The sequence below is a fragment of the Brugia malayi genome (assembly GCF_000002995.4).
Source record: "Brugia malayi strain FR3 genome assembly, contig: Bm_v4_Chr3_scaffold_001, whole genome shotgun sequence".
In the NCBI taxonomy this organism is placed as follows: domain Eukaryota; kingdom Metazoa; phylum Nematoda; class Chromadorea; order Rhabditida; family Onchocercidae; genus Brugia; species Brugia malayi.
In genome coordinates this window covers 11,020,692-11,040,672 of record NW_025062477.1, presented here as the reverse complement: position 1 = coordinate 11,040,672, position 19,981 = coordinate 11,020,692, and the positions used below count along the sequence as shown (strand labels likewise).

The following is a 19,981-nucleotide window of genomic DNA, read 5'->3' as shown; positions in this document are numbered from 1 at the left end:
TAAGAGAACACTAACAAATGAATAAATAGCGAGAAAATATGTCACAGTAACATTTTTCACAACTAGAAATTCATTGAAGTTGGTATGCCAGTAAAAAATGTTAGTGATAGGAAAGAACGAAGAATGAAATCAATTTTAACTTAAAGTAATTCCTCATTTTTAAAAAAATATGGATTTATTCTGTGCGTCTATACCTGAAATAAAGTTTTTAGCAAAAAATATATCCAACATTATTCTTTTTTCTCGCACATAACTATACTATACAGAATGCATTAAATATATGAGCATAAAAGAAAAAAAATAAACTTGGTATAAAAAATAATCTAAAAATGGTGCCATTCAAGACCTATATTGCGATGATCAATTTCATACTGATTGGCCACTTCTTCCGCAATTGATTGATTAAGCCACAGATTCTCCAATTTTGCATAAAGTTCGTGACTAAGATGCAATGGATTCCCACGTCTATAATATAAGCTTAAAAAATTTTCAAATTAGAAATTCAAACTAGAAATTCTTCATAAATTTCTACTAGAAATTCCTTTAAAAAAATTTAAACATTATTGAAGAATCATCATATTGCAACAGTGATGACATATCAACAGTAATAATATATAAGAATTTATATAAGACATTAAAAAAGAAAAATTTGATAATATAAAAAAAATACTAACCGAAATCCTGGATCCGCTTCACCATAATCATCTATATAAGGCGCTGGGAGTAAGCAACCTCGATCACGCGATGTTAATAGCACTACTTGACAGTCACGAATTCTTAAATTTTTTGAAACGGAGATAGAATTTTAATCATTTTCAAGAAAATCAAATCCTCTTTAATTAGAGCAATAACATTTTAAAAAACATTGAAAAAAAAAAAGAAAGAAGCAAAAGACAGAACGATAAAAATCACTAACCGAAGAAACACACCACCAGAGCATCCAGTACATATTTTTAAATGATAAGAACAAGCTCCAAGTGTAACACCATTTACCTACAATAATATTCCATTCAAAAGTATATCACTCTGTATTATTAATCAAGAAATTTCGATTTCTTTCAATATCATAGTAAATGATTCATATTAGCTCTTATAACTTACTGTGCGTTGACAACAGTAAATCTGAGAGCAAAGTAATGAACCACAAAGAAGACATAAGCTTGGTGCCGATGATGAACGATCATCGATGGGAATAGAAGGACATCTGAAGAGTTTTCAATTACAAAACAAACCTTCGAAATTTATACATATCTGAGCTAAGATCACTTTTGTAAAATAATCGTAGTTATATTTCAGAAAACGATATTGTCACTGATGAAATGTCTTCGCATACAATAGTAACAAAACCTATTCCTCAATATGTATTTGAAGGATATAAAAAGTTAAAAGCTAGCTATGGAATATTATAAAGTGAAAATACACTGGTAAAATAAAGAAAAAAAAAAACCTGAAACTGGCTGCATAATTGATCAGTTCTGAGAAATCTTCCGGCAACTCCACAAATGAATTTTCCAAAACTGGTTGTCGTACGAAAGTTTGCTGAGATTTATCTCCTTGTGATGATGCCCATCTAAGATAAATTAAGTTTAAATTGCTGCTGCTTGCTTCAGCTTATCTTCATGCATGATAAAAGAAATTTTTAACTGCTAGAAGCCATGAAATGATGTAAAAAAGAGAAATAAAACCTGGCATCTAAAAAGTTATCCTTCAATGATGTAACAATTGATTTTTTTTTTCCTTTTTCAATATATCGTGAATTAATAAAAATAAAAATTTTTCAATATATCGTGAATTAATAAAAATAAAAATATAAACAGATACACATATTTAGTTATATATGTCGAACTCAAAAAGTAACTTAAATGCAATTACTAGTATTCAGTTTAATGATCAAACAATGAAATGACGAGAAATTCAAGTTTCAATCCTTATTTCATTTTTCTACTCGCTATCGTCATTCCATAGGTCTTAAACACATTAAATGGTTTATATAACTTACAATGTGAACAATTTCTCAACACACAGACCACCGAGAAATTCGCCAAGACTGGGTATGAAACCAAGATAACGACATAGGGGCTCGAATTCATTAACGGAAGGATCTGAAAAAGAAAAAGACAATTCTTTAATTATCTTTTCTTAAAATAAAAGTTGGTTTAAAAACAAATCATAATGTACATCATTTAGTGATACTGAGATTGCTCATATTTTAATGAAATTCATCTTCTTCATGATGAACAAGAGACAAAAACCGATATTTTCGGATAAAAAGTTGGCATAAAATTTGTCCTCGTTTCAAATTAGCTATTTTAATTCTTCCACATTTTTGTATATGGATGGAAGATATTATTTGAGGATGAAATCAATTTTGCTATGTTACCTTTCAATGCTTCTGGTGGTGGTACAAGTGTAAGTGCATGGTAAAGAAGTGAGAGTGGACGTAGAAATTCAAGTACTGCTGTATGAAGTGTCTGCAAAATTTTGAATCTTCAAAATAATTTGAAATTTTACAAAGTCAAATTATTTAAAATAATTCAAATATCATATTTATTTGTTAAAATTTAAGTAAAACTTATATTTTAGTTTTGTCATAACAAAGCAGCAAAAAGTGATACAGTCAATGTATGTACGAAATTTTCAAATTGGCTTTATACTTAGGAATTAGGAAATATTTTTTCGTGGAATACATTCTCACTATCAACAAAGGAACGCTAAAAATGCTGCCGGAAATCAGCTAGGTAAACCTAAGATTTTTTTGTAAACATTTACGTTATATCTCCATAAGACATATATTCCAAACATATTTATAAGCATTACTGCACTATATGATAACAATTCTAAAAGTTGATGCTGTTGAAAAACATAAACAACTGTAAAAAACAAAAATTCTAAAATGGTTTTACAATTTGACAATACCTTTTTTAGTGCAATCACTGAGGACAGCTGTTTTCCAGGACGGGCAATAGCATAAAGACGCAAAAGTAAGTCATCCAACATCTTATCTTCTTGTACAACAAATGGTGAAGCTGACTGCTTTGAAAGAATTTCAACATCAAATGTAGCAATAACCTTAAAGAAAAATCAACAGTTACTTAAGAATTCATCAACATTAGGCTAAAACAACAAGCACTTTATCAATAGTCGATGATAAGTTTTGTATGGTAGAAAGGACAACATGATAATTAATATAATATCAAAATTGTACTAAATATGAATGCATGAATGCATACTTGATATAAATGTCCAATAAGTGCCAGTCGAATAGCATACTGTTCATTCTCTGAACCATGCGGGAATGTAACAAATCCTTCTTTATTATTTATAGCTTTACCATTTTTATTCATTGGTTCCCAACCTTCACACATTGCCATTTCAACCTTTAACACTCAATTTCAAAACAAATTTTTAAAGCACAATAATTCTAAGTGCAAAATTTAATTAGAACACTTACTGCAAGTGAAAGCATATCGATTGCAAGGATATTTATTGGCTTTTTAATATCTTCTGACATCAGAACAGCTACTGCAAATTCTAGTTGAGACTGAAAAAAAAACCTGTTATCAATTAACTGATATTGATACTTTCAAGACAACTACCATATTCAGTTATTCATTATAATATTTATAATAGCTTACAAGTATATTAGAGTTAGCTGCAAATTGCTCACTGACAAAAGACATTGAAAGATAAAACTAGTCATGGTCAGATTACCTGGCTTTCATTAGCATGAGCTGAAGTGATAAAATTTTAATCAAGAAGCAAACATTTCTTGAAATAGTTTAGGTTCTTTTTTTTTGGAAATAAAATAAACATACCATATTATTAAGATCCACTCCTTCTGGTAGATGAATCTCTGTTTTCTTTTTTGCTTCCAATGCTTTTACTGATGACTGATCAGTGAGACAACTTGAATCTGTACCAGAATTTACTGTGGCATTCTGATCAGTAATTGCTTTATGCGACAGAAGTGGCGATAATAATTGAAGTAGAAGAAATCGTAGGTAATAGTATGATGAATGACATTTCATTGTCGCTACCGCACAACTTCGTGATAATGCATATATGCACTCACGCTGAAAATGACTTTTGATATTTATATCAGAATGTTGGATAAGTTAATTTACTGATTAATTAGAGTCAGTTAGCGCTTAATTAGCACTTAAAACATTTTAAGCTAATTTTTAAGTTACGTAATTAAGCTAGTTTTCAAAATTTCATGATAAAGAACTGGTGGACATGAAAATAATACAACTATATTATATATTAGTTCGTTTTTTTTTTTTTTTTTGCACATTACTTTGCACCTTTCAGATTTACAATATATATATAATGAGATAGATAAAACATTAAACCATCATTGCTAATGAAAAATTTCACTTCACGTAACATTTAGAAACAACCTGTCTAGCATTCCACGCTCCAAATAATGGCTTGCCACCACGACGAAGTACTGTTGCAATTGAACGAAGTGAAAATGCAGCAGATTGGAACGTGAAAATAGCTTCCATAATTTCTTCATTAAAATAACTGGTAGTACCGTCATTTTGCAAATGCTGCAAATTTTTCAGATCACTGAATACATTTATATAATTATAGCAAATGTTTAAATAACAAATGACATTAATAGGATTAAAGACAAAGTTAATCACACTTCTAGCACTTTTAAATGCAACTAACAATATAAAATACAGAGATATAATAGAAGCTCTTTTGATTGAAATCTAACCAAATTAGTTTGCTTGAGGAAAAAGTGTATCATATCCCAAATTACTGGTGAAAAATGTGTGCGTGCACTGAAAATTATTTTTAATGAATATTGAATTTAAACAAAATATTTAGTTATACATTTCCTCCGAGCAACAAAATTTTTTCTTCTCATGGCCTCAGCTGCTTATGAATTGATTCTCTACATCTTTCATTTTTTATGCAAGCTATAATTTCAAGAGAAGGAAATGAAGATTTGTTGAAATATTAAAAATATCACACCTATCACTTTGCTGCTTTTCCGGTTGAATAAGCATATCTTTGATTTTATGCATTACATCCGGAATGGACGTAAAAATTGAAAAGAAACGTCCATCAGGGCCACTTTGCCTTTTCACAGCTGTCTTCAACGTTCTTTCTTCGTTGTCATCTACTTCCATGATTTCATCCGGTTCTAGAAATTATAATTTATCTTTCATTTCAACATATACAGCTTGCTTCCTACCTAAAAAAATACTAATAATCTATATTTGCTAGAAATAATCGTTCACTTATTAATATCTTGTATTTGTTTAAATTCCATCTTTGAAATCAAAATAATGTAATACTTTATAATTAACCATTACATTTCTTCTATCAGAAGAGATCAGATAGTAACAAAAAGTACAACATAATAGCGCCTTAAATAATTTATTACAAAAAAAAAAAAAAAAGCATTTAGAGTCCTACTTGGATGAACAACTGGATTCATTTCCATCATAAAGGACATGGCAGATGTTGAGGGAACCGATGCTGATAATGCATTTCCAGTTTCAGCTTCTCGACTAACTAATTCCATTAACGATCGTTCTGAATGCGATCTAAATTTCATTTTCCTTTAAAATTTGATTGGAACTCTTTAATTTATTTATAATATGATGTTAAGAAAAAAAAAATGGAAACAGCGCAAACCTCTTCTTGCTATGACCTTTGAATGATTTGTCATTATTGATCGAGCTATCAAAAAGTCCAACGAAATGGTTTATCCAGTCTTCAAATTCGATGTGCTTTTCTTTAGTAGCAATTCTACAATATACTTGAAAATAATTATAGGTATTGAATATAAAGATAACTAAAACATTTCAAATTTAAGAAAAAATGTATGAAAACAATATTTAAAGAATTTGGGTAAAATATCATTACCTGGAGAAAGTGACCGTGATAAATTTGATACAATATCCATCTCGAAAATGCTGATAGATATAAAAGATGAAAGTTACAAAGATTTATTATACAAAAGGTTAACATTTGTATACCTGTCGTCAAAAACTTGCGCAAGAGGAGGTAGAATTGGTAGAATCGTATTGCTTAGACGTTTACACAGCGGACACAAATATTCACCAGAATTAATATCAAGCACACGCGGATTGAATGCCATGAGTTGTGGATTACGGCCACGATCACGATCTTTCAGTAAATCAGAAAACCTAGAAAATATAGTCGTAAAAGTAAAAGATTCATTACCTATGATAATGAATTTATTAGTAGCTTAAAATAGTAGATTTTATAAGTGAATAAGTTGCGAATTGTTTTTCACAACTTTATTTCCCATTTTTTTTTTTTTTTTTTTTTAGGATGCCTTTAGTCCACAGCACATATAGCAGTTGGTAAAGCACTATAAATTAAAATTGTAATGTCTATTATGATATTATAAACAAAATAAAATCTCTACTTTTTATAGCAATTAAAGTGCATCACATGACCACATGTTGAGGATCCAAGGCCATTTCGAAGGGAAACAGATACAAATACTTTAGACAACTCTGATGCAGCTTCTTCTTCCTGTTTAAGTTTTGCAAATAATGATGATCTGAAAACATGGAATTGAAATTTTGTTGAGGTAATCGAAAAAAATCTTCAGTTCAAGCTATTACTGATAACAAAACAAATTTAAAGTTGTTGCTAAAGGCACGAATATGATTAATAGCTTATGGTTTATGATAAGTTAAAAAAATTAATGAAATTATAAGGAAGCTAATATTTCAGAAAAACCATTAACAATAAAGTTCTTAATGATATGCGTCGTAAAAATGACCTCTGAATAAATGATTTGACATGTATCGTAAAAACATGCAGATTTCGATACACTTACTTTTGCATAAATGCAGCACATACTAACGCCTGACCATCTGCTGTAATATCTTCATCTTCTTGGCATAGAATACATGTAACTCGACGACAACTGTCACATTTTGCAATACTTCGGTCAATGCCCAAACAAATGGGAAAACCGCTACCATGTGGTAAAATCCTAAACAATGATAGAAATATTATGACAATAAAATAATGCTATAGGACAATATTTTTTTGCATGAAAGAATTCAGTATGTTCTTCAACTAATTTTTTCCTGGAAAAATATAAAAACCAAAAAACATGAATTAACAAGATTTTCAATTCCAGTCGAAAAGAAATTTAGAGGAACATCTACCCCAATGGTTCCTCATCATCATCATGTTTCTGAGGTCCTTTTCCCTCAAGAAACTCCTTTCCAAGCAAATCCTGATTTTGTGTCACAAATTGCTTCTGTAGTCGACTCATCTGCAATTATCAAAGTTAAGAAAATAAGTGAGAATTAAAATTAGAATTTTTTCCCACAAAAGACATAATTTACCTGATCCATTGCTTGTTTTCGTTTCTTAGCAGCAATCGCCGCTTTTTTGGCTTTAATTTCTGATTCTGATGCATCTGGAGCTTTCAATCCTGGCTGTATAACAGCTTCTTTGCTCTCCGATTTTGTCTTCTCATAACGCTAAACAGTTTGTTAAAAGTTTTTCCATAAAATAAATTTTTATGAGGATCTCAGTTTTTACATCATTTATCACTTAGAAAATCACTTAGAATTTTTCAGCCCAGATTATAAATTCAACTTTTGCATTCAATAAAATTTCAATCTCAACAATGATATGCAAAGAATTTTGATTAATACAATTCGGAGTACTTTTTTGCCTTACATATCATAACACGGAGTTATACTCTTCTTAGGATATAAAAGAATTTATTTTATTATATTGTATCCACGATAAGTGATAGAAGCTAAAATAGCGCCATGAAAATAATAAGACCACCCAGTAATTATTTCTATAAAGATGATAAATAAATAGATATCACTAAACTATCAAACTATTTCGGATTTCAACAAATTTTCTGGAACGTTCCTCACTTTACTCTTCAGCCATATAATGGATAGAATTTTACATAAAATGAATAAAAATAATAACTAACCTGAAGCAAATATCCCAGAAGATCAGCATGCGGTTCTGATTCAGGTTTTCCATTTAAGTTCTTCATCAATGTAAATATATTAGCCTCCTCAGCACAACCGATGAAGTCAAAGTTACTGTTTATGGTCTGTTCATTAAGACCCATTCCAACCAAAAAAAGTATCTGAAAGACGGTTAGAAATTTCAAAATTTTCAGCAATGAAGTTTCTTAAAAAATTCCAGCTGTCAAGAATTATGACTATTTTCACATTGCAAATTTGAAAAACCACTTTGATATCAAAGCATTATCTCATCAGCATTATCTCAAATTCAAAAAGCAATAAACAAGAATAAAATTTTTTGAGAAGAAATTTCAACTATGATAACAGAAACGACTTATTAAACATTTTCTAAATGAAAATTTTTAGAAATGAATAAACGGTTAAGAATATAATAATTGTCAAATCATTTGATAGCAGCACATACCTAAAAAACACTGACTTATCGCCATGCTATCATATACATATAAGGAAAGAAAAATCATTTATGTGAACTTACTCGATGCAATAAGCCATCACTTGAATAGCGACTTCTTCTTGCTGTCCTATCAAGAACGATACGTATCAGTTGCATCATCATTTTACTGCGCAAAAGATTTATGATAGGCGCAAAAAACGATTCAAATTGTGGTGGCATCGGTGGTGCTGCTACTACTGCTTCTCTGTAGACAAAAACCATTAATTCATGATTTTTAAATTAAATAAATAATTAAATTACTTTGAGTTTATTTATTTCCCTATATATAATTTGTCTAATAATTTTCAAAATTGGTGCAATTTTGAAGTAATTAAATATTAATACTTTTGAAAAATTTTGGCATACTTTTTGAGCGCTTTATTAGTGCATTTTTGTCGGTACTGTTCAGCATTTGAAACATCTGTTTTTGAATAGTGATAAAAGAACGCATTGTATTCACTTCTTGCACTATCTTTTAATAGGAAAATACCCGGCGATGTTTTCGTTGGTTTTCTATAAAAAGTTTCACAGTTAAATTAAATAAGATTTTTATTAAATGGTAACTCTGATGAAGTAAGACAAAAAGATATGTTATTAGATCAGAGAAAATCTGAAAAACTGCAAGAATGTTTTCTAGAAGAGAGGATTAGGTAAAACAGTTTGAAATAATAATGGAAAGTGTAACAGAAATATACCTGAAGTCTCCTACACTTTTGACAGCTTCTTCCACAGAAAGGTCAGCAAAAAGTAGATTTACCGGCATTGCACGTTGAATCTTTAAATAAAATAAAGCTTATTCTGAGCATATTTACTGATAAAAAGATTACTATATTACCTTACTGAAAGGTGTTGGTTTTGTAGCAAGAACATGGAGAACTTCACGCCTCAGTAATGTTTTTATTGTTGACTTTCCAACACCTGGCAAGTAACGCTCTCCTACAATGACATTCTCATTTTAATTTCATCAAATAACTAAAAAAGAATTATTGACGAAAAAAAAAAATGACAAACAAGGTAGTAAAAAAGAACCAGGCTCGTTAATATAACTGAAAATAGCTGAAGAAATGAGCCAAGATAATATAAAATGATATGTGGCACTATAAAAGGAAATGAGACATCTGTACACTTACCAATAATCCTTTAAAAAACTCGCATAAGAAGGTAGGTAGATATGAACATGAATAAAAACTAACCAATAATAATGATGAGTAAATGGAGCATTTCTTCAGCTAATGTAACTGTACATTTGCTTAAATCATCAGATGCTACATTGCTAAAAGCTGCGCGAATTTCCTCAAAATTTGTTTCAGCCCAAACTCGTAAGCCAAAACGGTGCAGAACCCTTATAATGAACGTATCAGGTGGTGTCAATGCAGCGCAAACCTGAAATTTAACTTATCAAGAAGACATCAACTAATCAAAATCATCATTTTCTAATGAAGGGTTTTTTACACGCTGTTTCTCCGATTATGAAGCTGAATTTTTGATATAGCAGTGTATTAAAATGAAGAAAAATTACACATGTAGTTCCAACTGACATTTAGTTTATTCAATTTTTGGACTCAATCAAGCTAATAAAGAATTTTCGAGGAAAAGCTGTATTAAAATGTGAGTGAAAAAGATTCAGTAAATAAGTACTTAAATTCATGAATCAGTCTCATATAATGGGAACAAAAAAAAAGTCCACGATGATAATGCTTTAAGACCAAGATCACTTCTAAAATTTAAATTTACTTTCTCTAACGGTCAGAATATTTTAAACTTGCCTGCAACATCAAAATATCCCTATCAAACATTTCAGCACGACAAGTCGGTGCAGAATAGTTGTGAATCTGAAAAACAAATTTTATAAGCAAAAAAAGTTCAAAAATAATTCGAAAACAGACATTAGGCCAAATTTTACATACGACAATTAGAAATTAGAGTTTTATGTATGTGCAAAATAAGAATAATTGTCAGCAAAATAACAAGTTTAATGTAGAGAGGCATGCATGAAATATTTATTATAAAATGGTTTCAAACATTTCACAAAACTGCAGCTGGACTTGATATGTAAAAAATTTTTATGAGAAAAAAATGGGAAAATAATAAAAATAAAATAGATATGAATACCTGATTTACCAACGAAAAACCATTTCTTCGCCACATTTGCGCCTGTGACTGCGAACATAGTACAAAAATCCTGAAAGCTATTCGTAAATTAAAATCAAATTCTTCAGCATTGACATTTCAAATTTAATAAAAATTTAAAGCAAATTAAAAATCTTAAAACTTATCATGCCGATGTTTTCAAATTATTTTATGCTCAATATGTGAATAACGAAGAGGAAAAAAAATGATAAAATCAACTATCAATTATTTCTTTCGTTCTTTTCGATTTACTGTAAATCAGTTATGTCTGGAATTTTAAGCATATTACAGTAAAATAGATGAATCGATAAACGGATGAATTACCGTAATGGCATTTCCATTAGAAGTGCGCGCTTCCCTTTCAGGTTGATCATTCCTTCAGGAACTTTTTCTGCTTCATCCCTAACACAAATTTTTTGAAGCAATGTCTGCTCTGCAATAAATAAACCTGCTAGAAGTCGCCAAAAAGGTTGATGCACTGACAATGAACCATAGGACAAATCAAACGGTATGGAAGTTGCTTTCATGCCATTCACTGAAACAGGTTTCAAAGATAGATTATTTCTGAAACAAAACTGAAATTTTAGAAACTTCATCTTCGACTGAGAACTTCCATATAGTGTTCTAAAAAGTATATCATCATGATTTTGCGAATAGTACTCTAGAAGTCCTTTCCAGTTACAATCTAAAGATTATCCAATTTTAGTAGCACGACTTTCAACTGTAATCCCAGAAGATTTAAATTTAAAAATTGCAAAAATTCTAGAAAAAAATTAATGCATAAATTTTAGCATTAAATACAAGAAATAATAGTTAACCTTCTACGACAATTTTATTTGCAAAGTCAGGACTGTGACTAGCTACCGCTTCCAGCTCGTCGATAAGTTGACTCATAAGACGACTATGAACAAATTCCTGCACCGGAAAACATAAATTATTAAATAAAACTTTTCAAATTATTATTGACCTAAGTTTTTTCAAATTACTACTGCACTCAAACTTTCAAAGTATTACTACTGGCATATTTATTCAGCTAGACATGGAGAAAGACTATACAAGAAGCATGCTTACATCCGAATTACACCAACATATAACAAGTGCAAGGACATGTTGTAATTTGATTTGAATATTAAAAGCAGTCTCCCATTCCTGCTCCCAAACTTGATGTTCTGCAGTTTGACGACGAACTTCGTCCATACCCTACAATTTATTAAATTGCAACATTGATTCACCAATAACAAAAGAAAAACAATCTATTTTAGATATAAAATTAGTAGTCATCTTAAAATAGCATTATTAACAACAACGTTCAAAAATATTTTTGGCGCACCATTTATTTGTGACTTCCTAACAAAGTACAGGCAAAATTAAGCGATTACCTGCATAAATGAAAGAAACCGTATAAGGGAGGAACATCCAGAAAGAAAATTTTCACGTAGTTGAGGTGTCCAATCTTGTTGTGACGGAATCACAGACAACAGATATCTATGAAAGATTTCTTTAAATTTTTTGTTCAGTACTTGCTTATTGCATTTATCAAACAACAATTCCTGTTAGAAAAAAAAAAAAAGCTGCATCAGTAAGGATAATGCATAGGATAGCTACCTGTATAAATTTACAGAATTGCCTTACGTAAAAAGTAATCTCTTTTGATATTACATGTTAGATTTGCTTAACGAACGCATATGGTGGCCTTTCAATTAATTAACTGCAATAAAGATTTTTTCTACTCAAAAAGATAATCATGGTTTAACAAAAACTTTCATCAATTGTTCTTACCTCAGATCACAGAGCATATATAAAGCACGCCGAAGTGTATGAGGATATGATCGTGAAGAAAAATCAAATTTCCTTTTGTTAGGTGCTAAAATAATAATTTGAAGAAATCTACTACAAATTAGTCGAAAAACCGACCTAATTTCTCCATTTTTTTTCCTTGCCTTCATTTCACAAATCTAAAAGAATGCGACGAAATAAAAAAAATTTTAAAAATTTGAAGATGACTGATACCTTTCAAATATTTTCTACAATGACTGGACAATGTATGGAGTACAATTTGGAGCACTGATTCTTCAGCAATTAACATGCGTGCTATTGTAGGTACGGTAAAAATCTGAAAAGAAGTGTAAAATTTCAAATCATTACCTATAAGCAAAAAAAAAAATACAGAATAAATAATTCAATTCTGTCTCAAGAAGAGCAAAAATTACCTGCTCAGTGCTATTTTTAGGACATATTTTTTATTTCCAATAGAGAATAGAAAAATGGAAGATGGCGAAAAAAAAAGCAAAGAGAAGTGTATTGAAAACGAAGTATTAATTTGTTCCTTGCTTCTCACTCATATTTCTTTACCCAGCAATAATTTTCCAAATATTTTACACAAAAACAAAAGAAAATCAAATTAAATAGTTCACCTGAACAGTCAACACAGTGACTGATACAGACTGATCATGATCATCATCAATGAAATCATCGTATATTTTTTTGTACAACTGAAACATAAAGCTGAATTTCCTCAATCAATAAGTAATTTGCAATACTTAAAGATACTTGCTATTAAATCACTTCCAATCAGTAAAACAAATTTCTTCGAAAATATATACATATAAATACCAAAAAAAAAATATGAAATAGGTAATGAAATAGCACGCAAGCTGCGTGCAAAACGAATGCATGTTATACTTATATATACGTAACTATATGTAATCAAGTGTAATGAACACAACATAGTCATAGGCGCTCTTTCCACTGTTAAAATTCACCGCAACGTAATCAAGGAATATCATTATACTATATATAATTTATGTAAAAATGAATATATTCTACGAAAGAAAAAAAAAAAAAAAACTAAAACATACACGAATATACAATCTTGAGAAAGCTTTTTTCTGCTCACTATTCATCAATACTGTTGCCATAATCATTTGATGAAAACCTATCCTTGCACCTAGAAAATTTCTTGCAACAAAAAATCAAATTATTAGAACAGTTTTTGCTAGTAATATGTCGATAATTCAATTTCTAAAAACAATAAACTGAAGAAATAATTTTCTAAAGATTTGTTAATCTAATTTCACCTCGCTTTAATCAGTAAAGTTCATAAACTACCAAATATTCATTAAATAAAAAAAGAAACCTTTCCATAACGCTCTATCACATCTCAGTATATGGGCCATAAGTGTTTGATCCACTTCTCCCGTACTATCACTTACTTCCAATTCAACTTTCTCATTTAATAATATTTCACCCATCATAAGGGCTAAAGCTGCTGAAAAAAAAAAAAAAAAGAGAAAATATTTTTCAATCAAAAAAAGAAGCATTGAAGCAAGATAAAAAGTCGTATCACAACAATTTTACAGGCAATCGTGTAAATCTTTGCATTTAGATCAAACCCCATGGAATTTTAAAAAATCTCATTAAGGTAAATTCGTCTTGGTTATCCTTATATGACAACTAGTGAAAAGCATGATGGAACTTAGCTAATGAAATCAGGAAAAAAAAAATGAAACACTTTTAGAAACAATAAACTTGAACTTCAAAAACTTAGTTTCAAAACTGCTTCCACAATAAGCTAGTTCAAGTTGCAATTGTGTAGTAACATTATAATTCACTTACGCAAATGACGTGCTTGATTTGTTAACCATCCAACTAGGCGTACGGCGAAATTTTGCAGTGATACAAATCGACTATCAATAACACGTACATCTAACGGGCCACTCTTTTCCGTTCGATGATTTGAATCTCTCTGAGTGCGTCTCTGAAATAAAACAAAATATTTGCTACTTTCTGGAAATTTCGATTACATTTCACATTCCAAACGATAAAATCTAGTGCCAGAATTATTGCGAACAAAATTCGATCTCAGAGAGGCAAGAAAGCTATGAAACCCAGAAATATTTCAGCAAAAATTGAAACACCAAAAACAATACAATTTAATTCTTTAAAAAAATAGATGTGCTATATTTCTTTGCTTACTATCTCAACTTTTTATATCATACTTCATGGTCAGATACATTTTTTATAACTTAAAAAACTCTTTTGCACAAAAGTAAAAGAATATTTTGTTTTACCTGGATTTCATCTTTTGCCTTTATACAGTAATCAATATTACCGTTACGTACAGAAGCACGACCTTCACGATCAATTACAGTAGCTAATTGCAATGCTTGCGGATGATTGCAATGTATAGAAAGATTTAATGCTCTGATTACCTACAATAAAAATAATATTCGATCTATAATAATAGCTTATAAGTAATTTAATAGAATTTTCACATTAATTATCATAAGTATCGCTTATGAGGTAAGCGAAATTATGCATTAATAACCTAAATTTTGAAAAAGTTCATAGTTCCAGTCATAAATTCATTAATCAGTTTAATCAATATTTAGTTGGAGATTGATAAACCAATCAATCTCCACTAAACCACAAGATCAAACATACAGACATTGATTAGATTCTTCGTTGCATTGTTTTAAATATTTTAACCGCTTTTAATTATTCTAATTTTAGGAAATTCTAAATTAAATTTAGTTAAGGAGTAATTTATCTTTCACAATATATTCCTTCTTTATCAAGACATCACGGCTTTATATTTAATATTTGTTCCTATTCTTGTCATTTCTAATTCCATCTTCCTTGAACACTTCCATTTATTACCTTCCATTGTGATGAAAGGTACAAATGCTACAATAATCTCTTCTAGGAATAACATTAAGAGGATTAAATTAAATGAACTAGAATCAAAAAAGAAAAAAAAAAAAAAACTGACTGAGTCAAAAGTATGAGTTTCATCATTTAACAAAATAGTCTGATAAAGCGGCAAAGTGGTATCTATTCCTCTCTCCCTGAAACAAGGTTATAAAGCATAAAGAGATTACATTATAGGTTAATTTTGAATGCAAAAAAAAAAGCACACTAAATGTTAGAAACAAATGAAAATATAAATCAAAATTCGATAAAGTGAAATAGCTACTTTAGAAATGTCGGCAATGTGTTTTCATCAAGCCAACAGATAATTCCAATCGAAAATCGAAGTACAATACGTGTCAGTGAACGTATACGTGTTTCTACTTGTTCTGTAATTTCTGCTGGTACATCAGCTATCCTAAAAAGAAAAAAAAAAGGAGATATACACTATTAAATAAGCATATTGTTAATCGAGAAAAAGAAATCATTTGCATTAATAACTTCTTTCTTCAACTGATTTATCTATGGAAAGTGCATCACTATAACCGACATTTGCTGGAGCATAGTATATCAAAGCATATTTTTACATAATTAATAGTGCCATGTAGTAAAAAAAATCAATGTTACTTCTGAAATCAGTAATCTGATGAATAAGCATAACCACTGAATGGACTTAACGCTATATTAGCAGTAAACTTAAGAGAAATAATAATGTTATAAATTACTCCGAATCCTGTTCCTCATTTTGTCCTACTTCATGTAATTTGCATGCTGGATGCTCTTTCCAAGCTTCTACATCGCCACAATCACAACAACCATTTCCATTGGATGCACACATCTCAAAAGTACTCATTTTTGTTTTTAATACTTATTTTACAATATTTTTAACATTGTAAAATGAAGTGAAAATTATTATTTACTATGTAAAATACAGAAAAGAAATACGATATATCGGTAGAAGAAATTTACTACATCTGTAGAGAATTCTGAAATGAAAATCTAATCTCTTTGGAAAGCATTCAAAAAATCAACTTACTCTGTATTTGTGTGATTTATGAGCAGAGTTTAAAAAGCACTGATAACATATAACGCATGTAGGATCACAAGCACATTCTCTGAAAGAAAAAAAGAACTAACACAATTCATGAAAATATTTTAAATTATAAGTTTACGTCCAGGAAATATCTAGCATACTTTTGCTCTCTTCTTCATATTATCATACTAAAACAAAAAAATTTTGTGATATTTCATTTGAAAAAAAAAGAAAAACTCAAAGTGTATTTAATTAACGAACTTGCATGAATATGTTGCTTCTCCACCTCTAAAAACATGTCCACAGTAAGCACTTCGACGATTTGCACTTGATTTCGACCCGTATGATGCATTGAGTGGCATTAAATCCGTTCCAACATTTTTATCCAAGCAATATGCACAAGCAGTAGGGTGAAGTAATTTTTCGTCTAAAATATATATATATAAACATTTCCATTCCATACAAGAAATCATACTCTATAATACATATTTCAGTGTAAAAAAAAAAAAAAAAACTTCAACAAGCAATAACGTGTTGAATTGTTTCTATAAAAATGTTAAGTATCGTAAAATTATCTTATTTGAAAAAAAAATACCAATAAATAAGGAAAAGTTTCTAGAAGTTTAAACTCTTAATGATAAGCAATAACTATAATAAAGTAATGTGTGTCAAAGAAAAAAATATATTAATTAGATAAACCATTTACTTTTTTTTTTTCAAAGAATTGGTGCTTTTCCAATTTTTGAAGAAAAAACTGACAATTTTTCAAAAGGACCATGCTAACAAAACAATTGTTATCTTTTTTTTAGAGAAATTGACCGGATCATGTTTTTTATAAACAATTATGTTATCCGTTTTTTTTTTTTCGTTTTTATATACATCATTCGTTGCAATATATTTGCAAAATAAATTCTAAACATTAAGTAGTGTAAAGTCCAGGCAACGAAAGAATGAAAGTTCAATTTATTCAAACTACCAAAGCCGCATCGATTAATCTCCACATTAACTGACTGCAGGACTTAAATTTTGTAAATATCAGTTATATTTCCGAAAATCCTCAAAATATTCAAATGCAAAGAACTGAAGACAACAAAAAATTTGACAGCTGAGCATTTCAGATCATCTAGCCTGTCAACTTTCAAAATAACTGATACTATTAAATAACTTTTTTGAGCATATTGTTGCTTCAAAATTTACCTTGACATTTTTTTAGTAAACTGTTGCATTTTAAAGATTAAATTCGCATATTTAAAAAAATTTTGGGAACTGATTTTTCTTGGTTTTTTTTTTTCGGTCACTTGATCTTCTCCATCTTTTCCCACTCCGTCGGATAAGAGTACGGTATAAGCAATAATCCAAAAGCATAATTGTAGCATAACAAAGCTATTTGTTTACATAACACTCCTTTATCAATACAAATGAGTAAAAAGCCAAAAAAAACCGTTCATCACTTATCAGTATTTAAAATAATAAGACAACAAACTCATAAATAATCCAACATTAATAGGTGACAAAAAATTATCTCAAGCGATCATCCATTAATACTCAAACTGATAAATGATAATCATAACTAGATGAAAAAAGAAAAAAAAAAAAAGACTTACTGAATGTATTGTCATCGATTTTAAAATCAAATGATGGATCTTCGGTTGGTGCACAAATAAGTGGACATTGCTGTGTCCAGTAATCCACCAGAATATGCTCCACTTCATCCCAGTTAGATGCACGCGTTAGCGATATTAGTTTATCAATCATTTGCATTATACGTTAGTTACACGTACTTTAGAACTACCAGTACTAGTACAATCATATACATATATATTTATATAAATATACGTATATATGTATATATACAATTGACACCAAGCACTGAAAAAAATAATTAACAATAATTTCTGTAGAAATTCCGAATTCAAAATTAAAAAATAACAAAAAAAAAGAAGGAATAAAGATTTCTCAAATTCCGTAACAGATACTGTTAATAGATAACAAACATTATGTACACATAATTTTTATTTAATTAAATTTATGACAAAATTTAGACGAAAACCTGAGGAGTACGGAATTATTAATATTACTAATGTATTTATTATCAACAGGAACAATAAAAGCGAAAGATATGCCAGATTAATATTAGCTAATGAATTTTTATCTGCTATCATTTATGATAACTAGCAATTAGGTTTGGAATATTACAGAAAAGGGGAAGAAATAAGGACATGTAAGCAATTTAAATAACACATATTTGACTTTATACACTCGCTACTATACTTCTTATCAGTACGGTAAAAATTAAATATACATTGATCCACGGACCATCGGGATGATAAGTGGAATGATAAAATTTAATCAAAGCTTCGCAAAAGTTCGAGAGGAAACTCTACGTAACTACTTCTCGAAATGTTGGTTCTGCCTGGTAGATTTATCATAATAATTTGTGAAATGTAAAAAAATCCTCGAAGTATGACTAATCAACTATGATATATATTCATTATTTGCAAGAAATCTGTTTTGATTATTTGCTTTCAATATTTTCCTCCCAAGTTTTCTTTCTTTGTTAATTTTATCACTTGCAAATGTCATCAAAAATTTCATTAACATTTTAGGGAAAGCTTTCCCGAATATCAAATGATTGTATATATATTTTTTTCTTCCATATTTTGAAATATAAACATTAATTATAAATCACAGCATTATAAGTTATTTCATCCTCGCCTAATTCGTTTTTTAATTATTGATAATGAATATCTTGAATGCGATGAATAGAATAAAAGGAATTCATCATTTCTAGTAGACTTAAATTCGTATATAAAAAAAAAAAAAAAAACATGAAAATGTTTTCAAAAATCTTTTATCAAATCGATCCCTTAAATCATAATCTATATTATCATAATGTTCTGCTTTATTCATTTTCTATGCTAAAATCATAAAATATAAGCATTTCTGCATCTCCACTGCATAAAATACAAACCGGAACCGGAAAACTGGTCATTACAAGAAAGCTATGTAAACAGAGAAACAAAGACATGTTCCATGCGCGAATTCAAACAAACAAACACCTTTATAGCTAAATGAGTTCAAACCCATTGGCATGAAGATTACTGGGAAAAGAGGCAATGGGAAGAGAAATAAGGTTAGTTTGAGGAGAGTGTATTGTGTTAGAGATTGAGAAAATAGACTAGTGATCACGTTATTATAACTGTAGCAGTGATTGAGAATGATGATGTGACAGTGATAGAGAGACTATGTAATACATATGGATCGGAATGTAAAATATCATAGGAAAAGAGAAAAAGGAAAGAGTGTGCTATTATTATTTAGTGAAAATTATAGATACAAATGATTTATTAAGTTTTCCTTTTTTCATTTTTTTTTTTTATTTTGACACTTTTTTCCCATTCACTAATGAAAAACCAAAGAAAAAAGTTCCAAGCATTCCAAGTTTTTTTGTTTCTTTTTTAAAATATTTTTATATGTTTCATTTTTTCTTTTCACAGTTTTTATATGTACACAGATTTCATACATTTATATGGTTACGAATATATAAGTATGTTTATGTTTACTTAAATTTATTATGTATGTGTTTATTTGTTAATATTTACTTTTTTGTACTTTACATTAAATTTCTTTTCTTTCATTTTGTAAATTCTAAATTCGAAAAATTTATAA

The 19,981-nt window shown here is 29.3% G+C and overlaps 1 protein-coding gene across 1 annotated transcript; it reads right to left on the bottom strand.

Moving 5' to 3' along the window:
- Positions 1 to 323: 323 nt before the first annotated feature.
- On the bottom strand, positions 324 to 18,067 carry Bma-ubr-1 (Zinc finger in N-recognin family protein; the record flags this gene model as incomplete). The annotated part of the gene is made up of 46 exons (XM_043080832.1): positions 324 to 465; positions 675 to 776; positions 917 to 993; positions 1,102 to 1,204; positions 1,448 to 1,570; positions 2,000 to 2,102; positions 2,381 to 2,471; positions 2,917 to 3,069; positions 3,231 to 3,377; positions 3,452 to 3,541; positions 3,816 to 4,073; positions 4,401 to 4,553; positions 4,727 to 4,793; positions 4,987 to 5,158; positions 5,434 to 5,564; positions 5,656 to 5,769; positions 6,000 to 6,170; positions 6,416 to 6,553; positions 6,836 to 6,994; positions 7,173 to 7,282; positions 7,356 to 7,493; positions 7,967 to 8,128; positions 8,503 to 8,665; positions 8,827 to 8,973; positions 9,156 to 9,235; positions 9,296 to 9,396; positions 9,654 to 9,843; positions 10,227 to 10,292; positions 10,573 to 10,642; positions 10,915 to 11,125; positions 11,409 to 11,505; positions 11,662 to 11,790; positions 11,970 to 12,075; positions 12,370 to 12,454; positions 12,601 to 12,703; positions 13,005 to 13,082; positions 13,449 to 13,537; positions 13,727 to 13,858; positions 14,206 to 14,347; positions 14,661 to 14,801; positions 15,362 to 15,437; positions 15,566 to 15,697; positions 16,005 to 16,117; positions 16,316 to 16,394; positions 16,574 to 16,739; positions 17,917 to 18,067. 46 exons carry the CDS (start codon positions 18,065 to 18,067, stop codon positions 324 to 326), a joined length of 5,751 nt encoding a protein of 1,916 aa, XP_042936766.1.
- Positions 18,068 to 19,981: the final 1,914 nt, after the last annotated feature.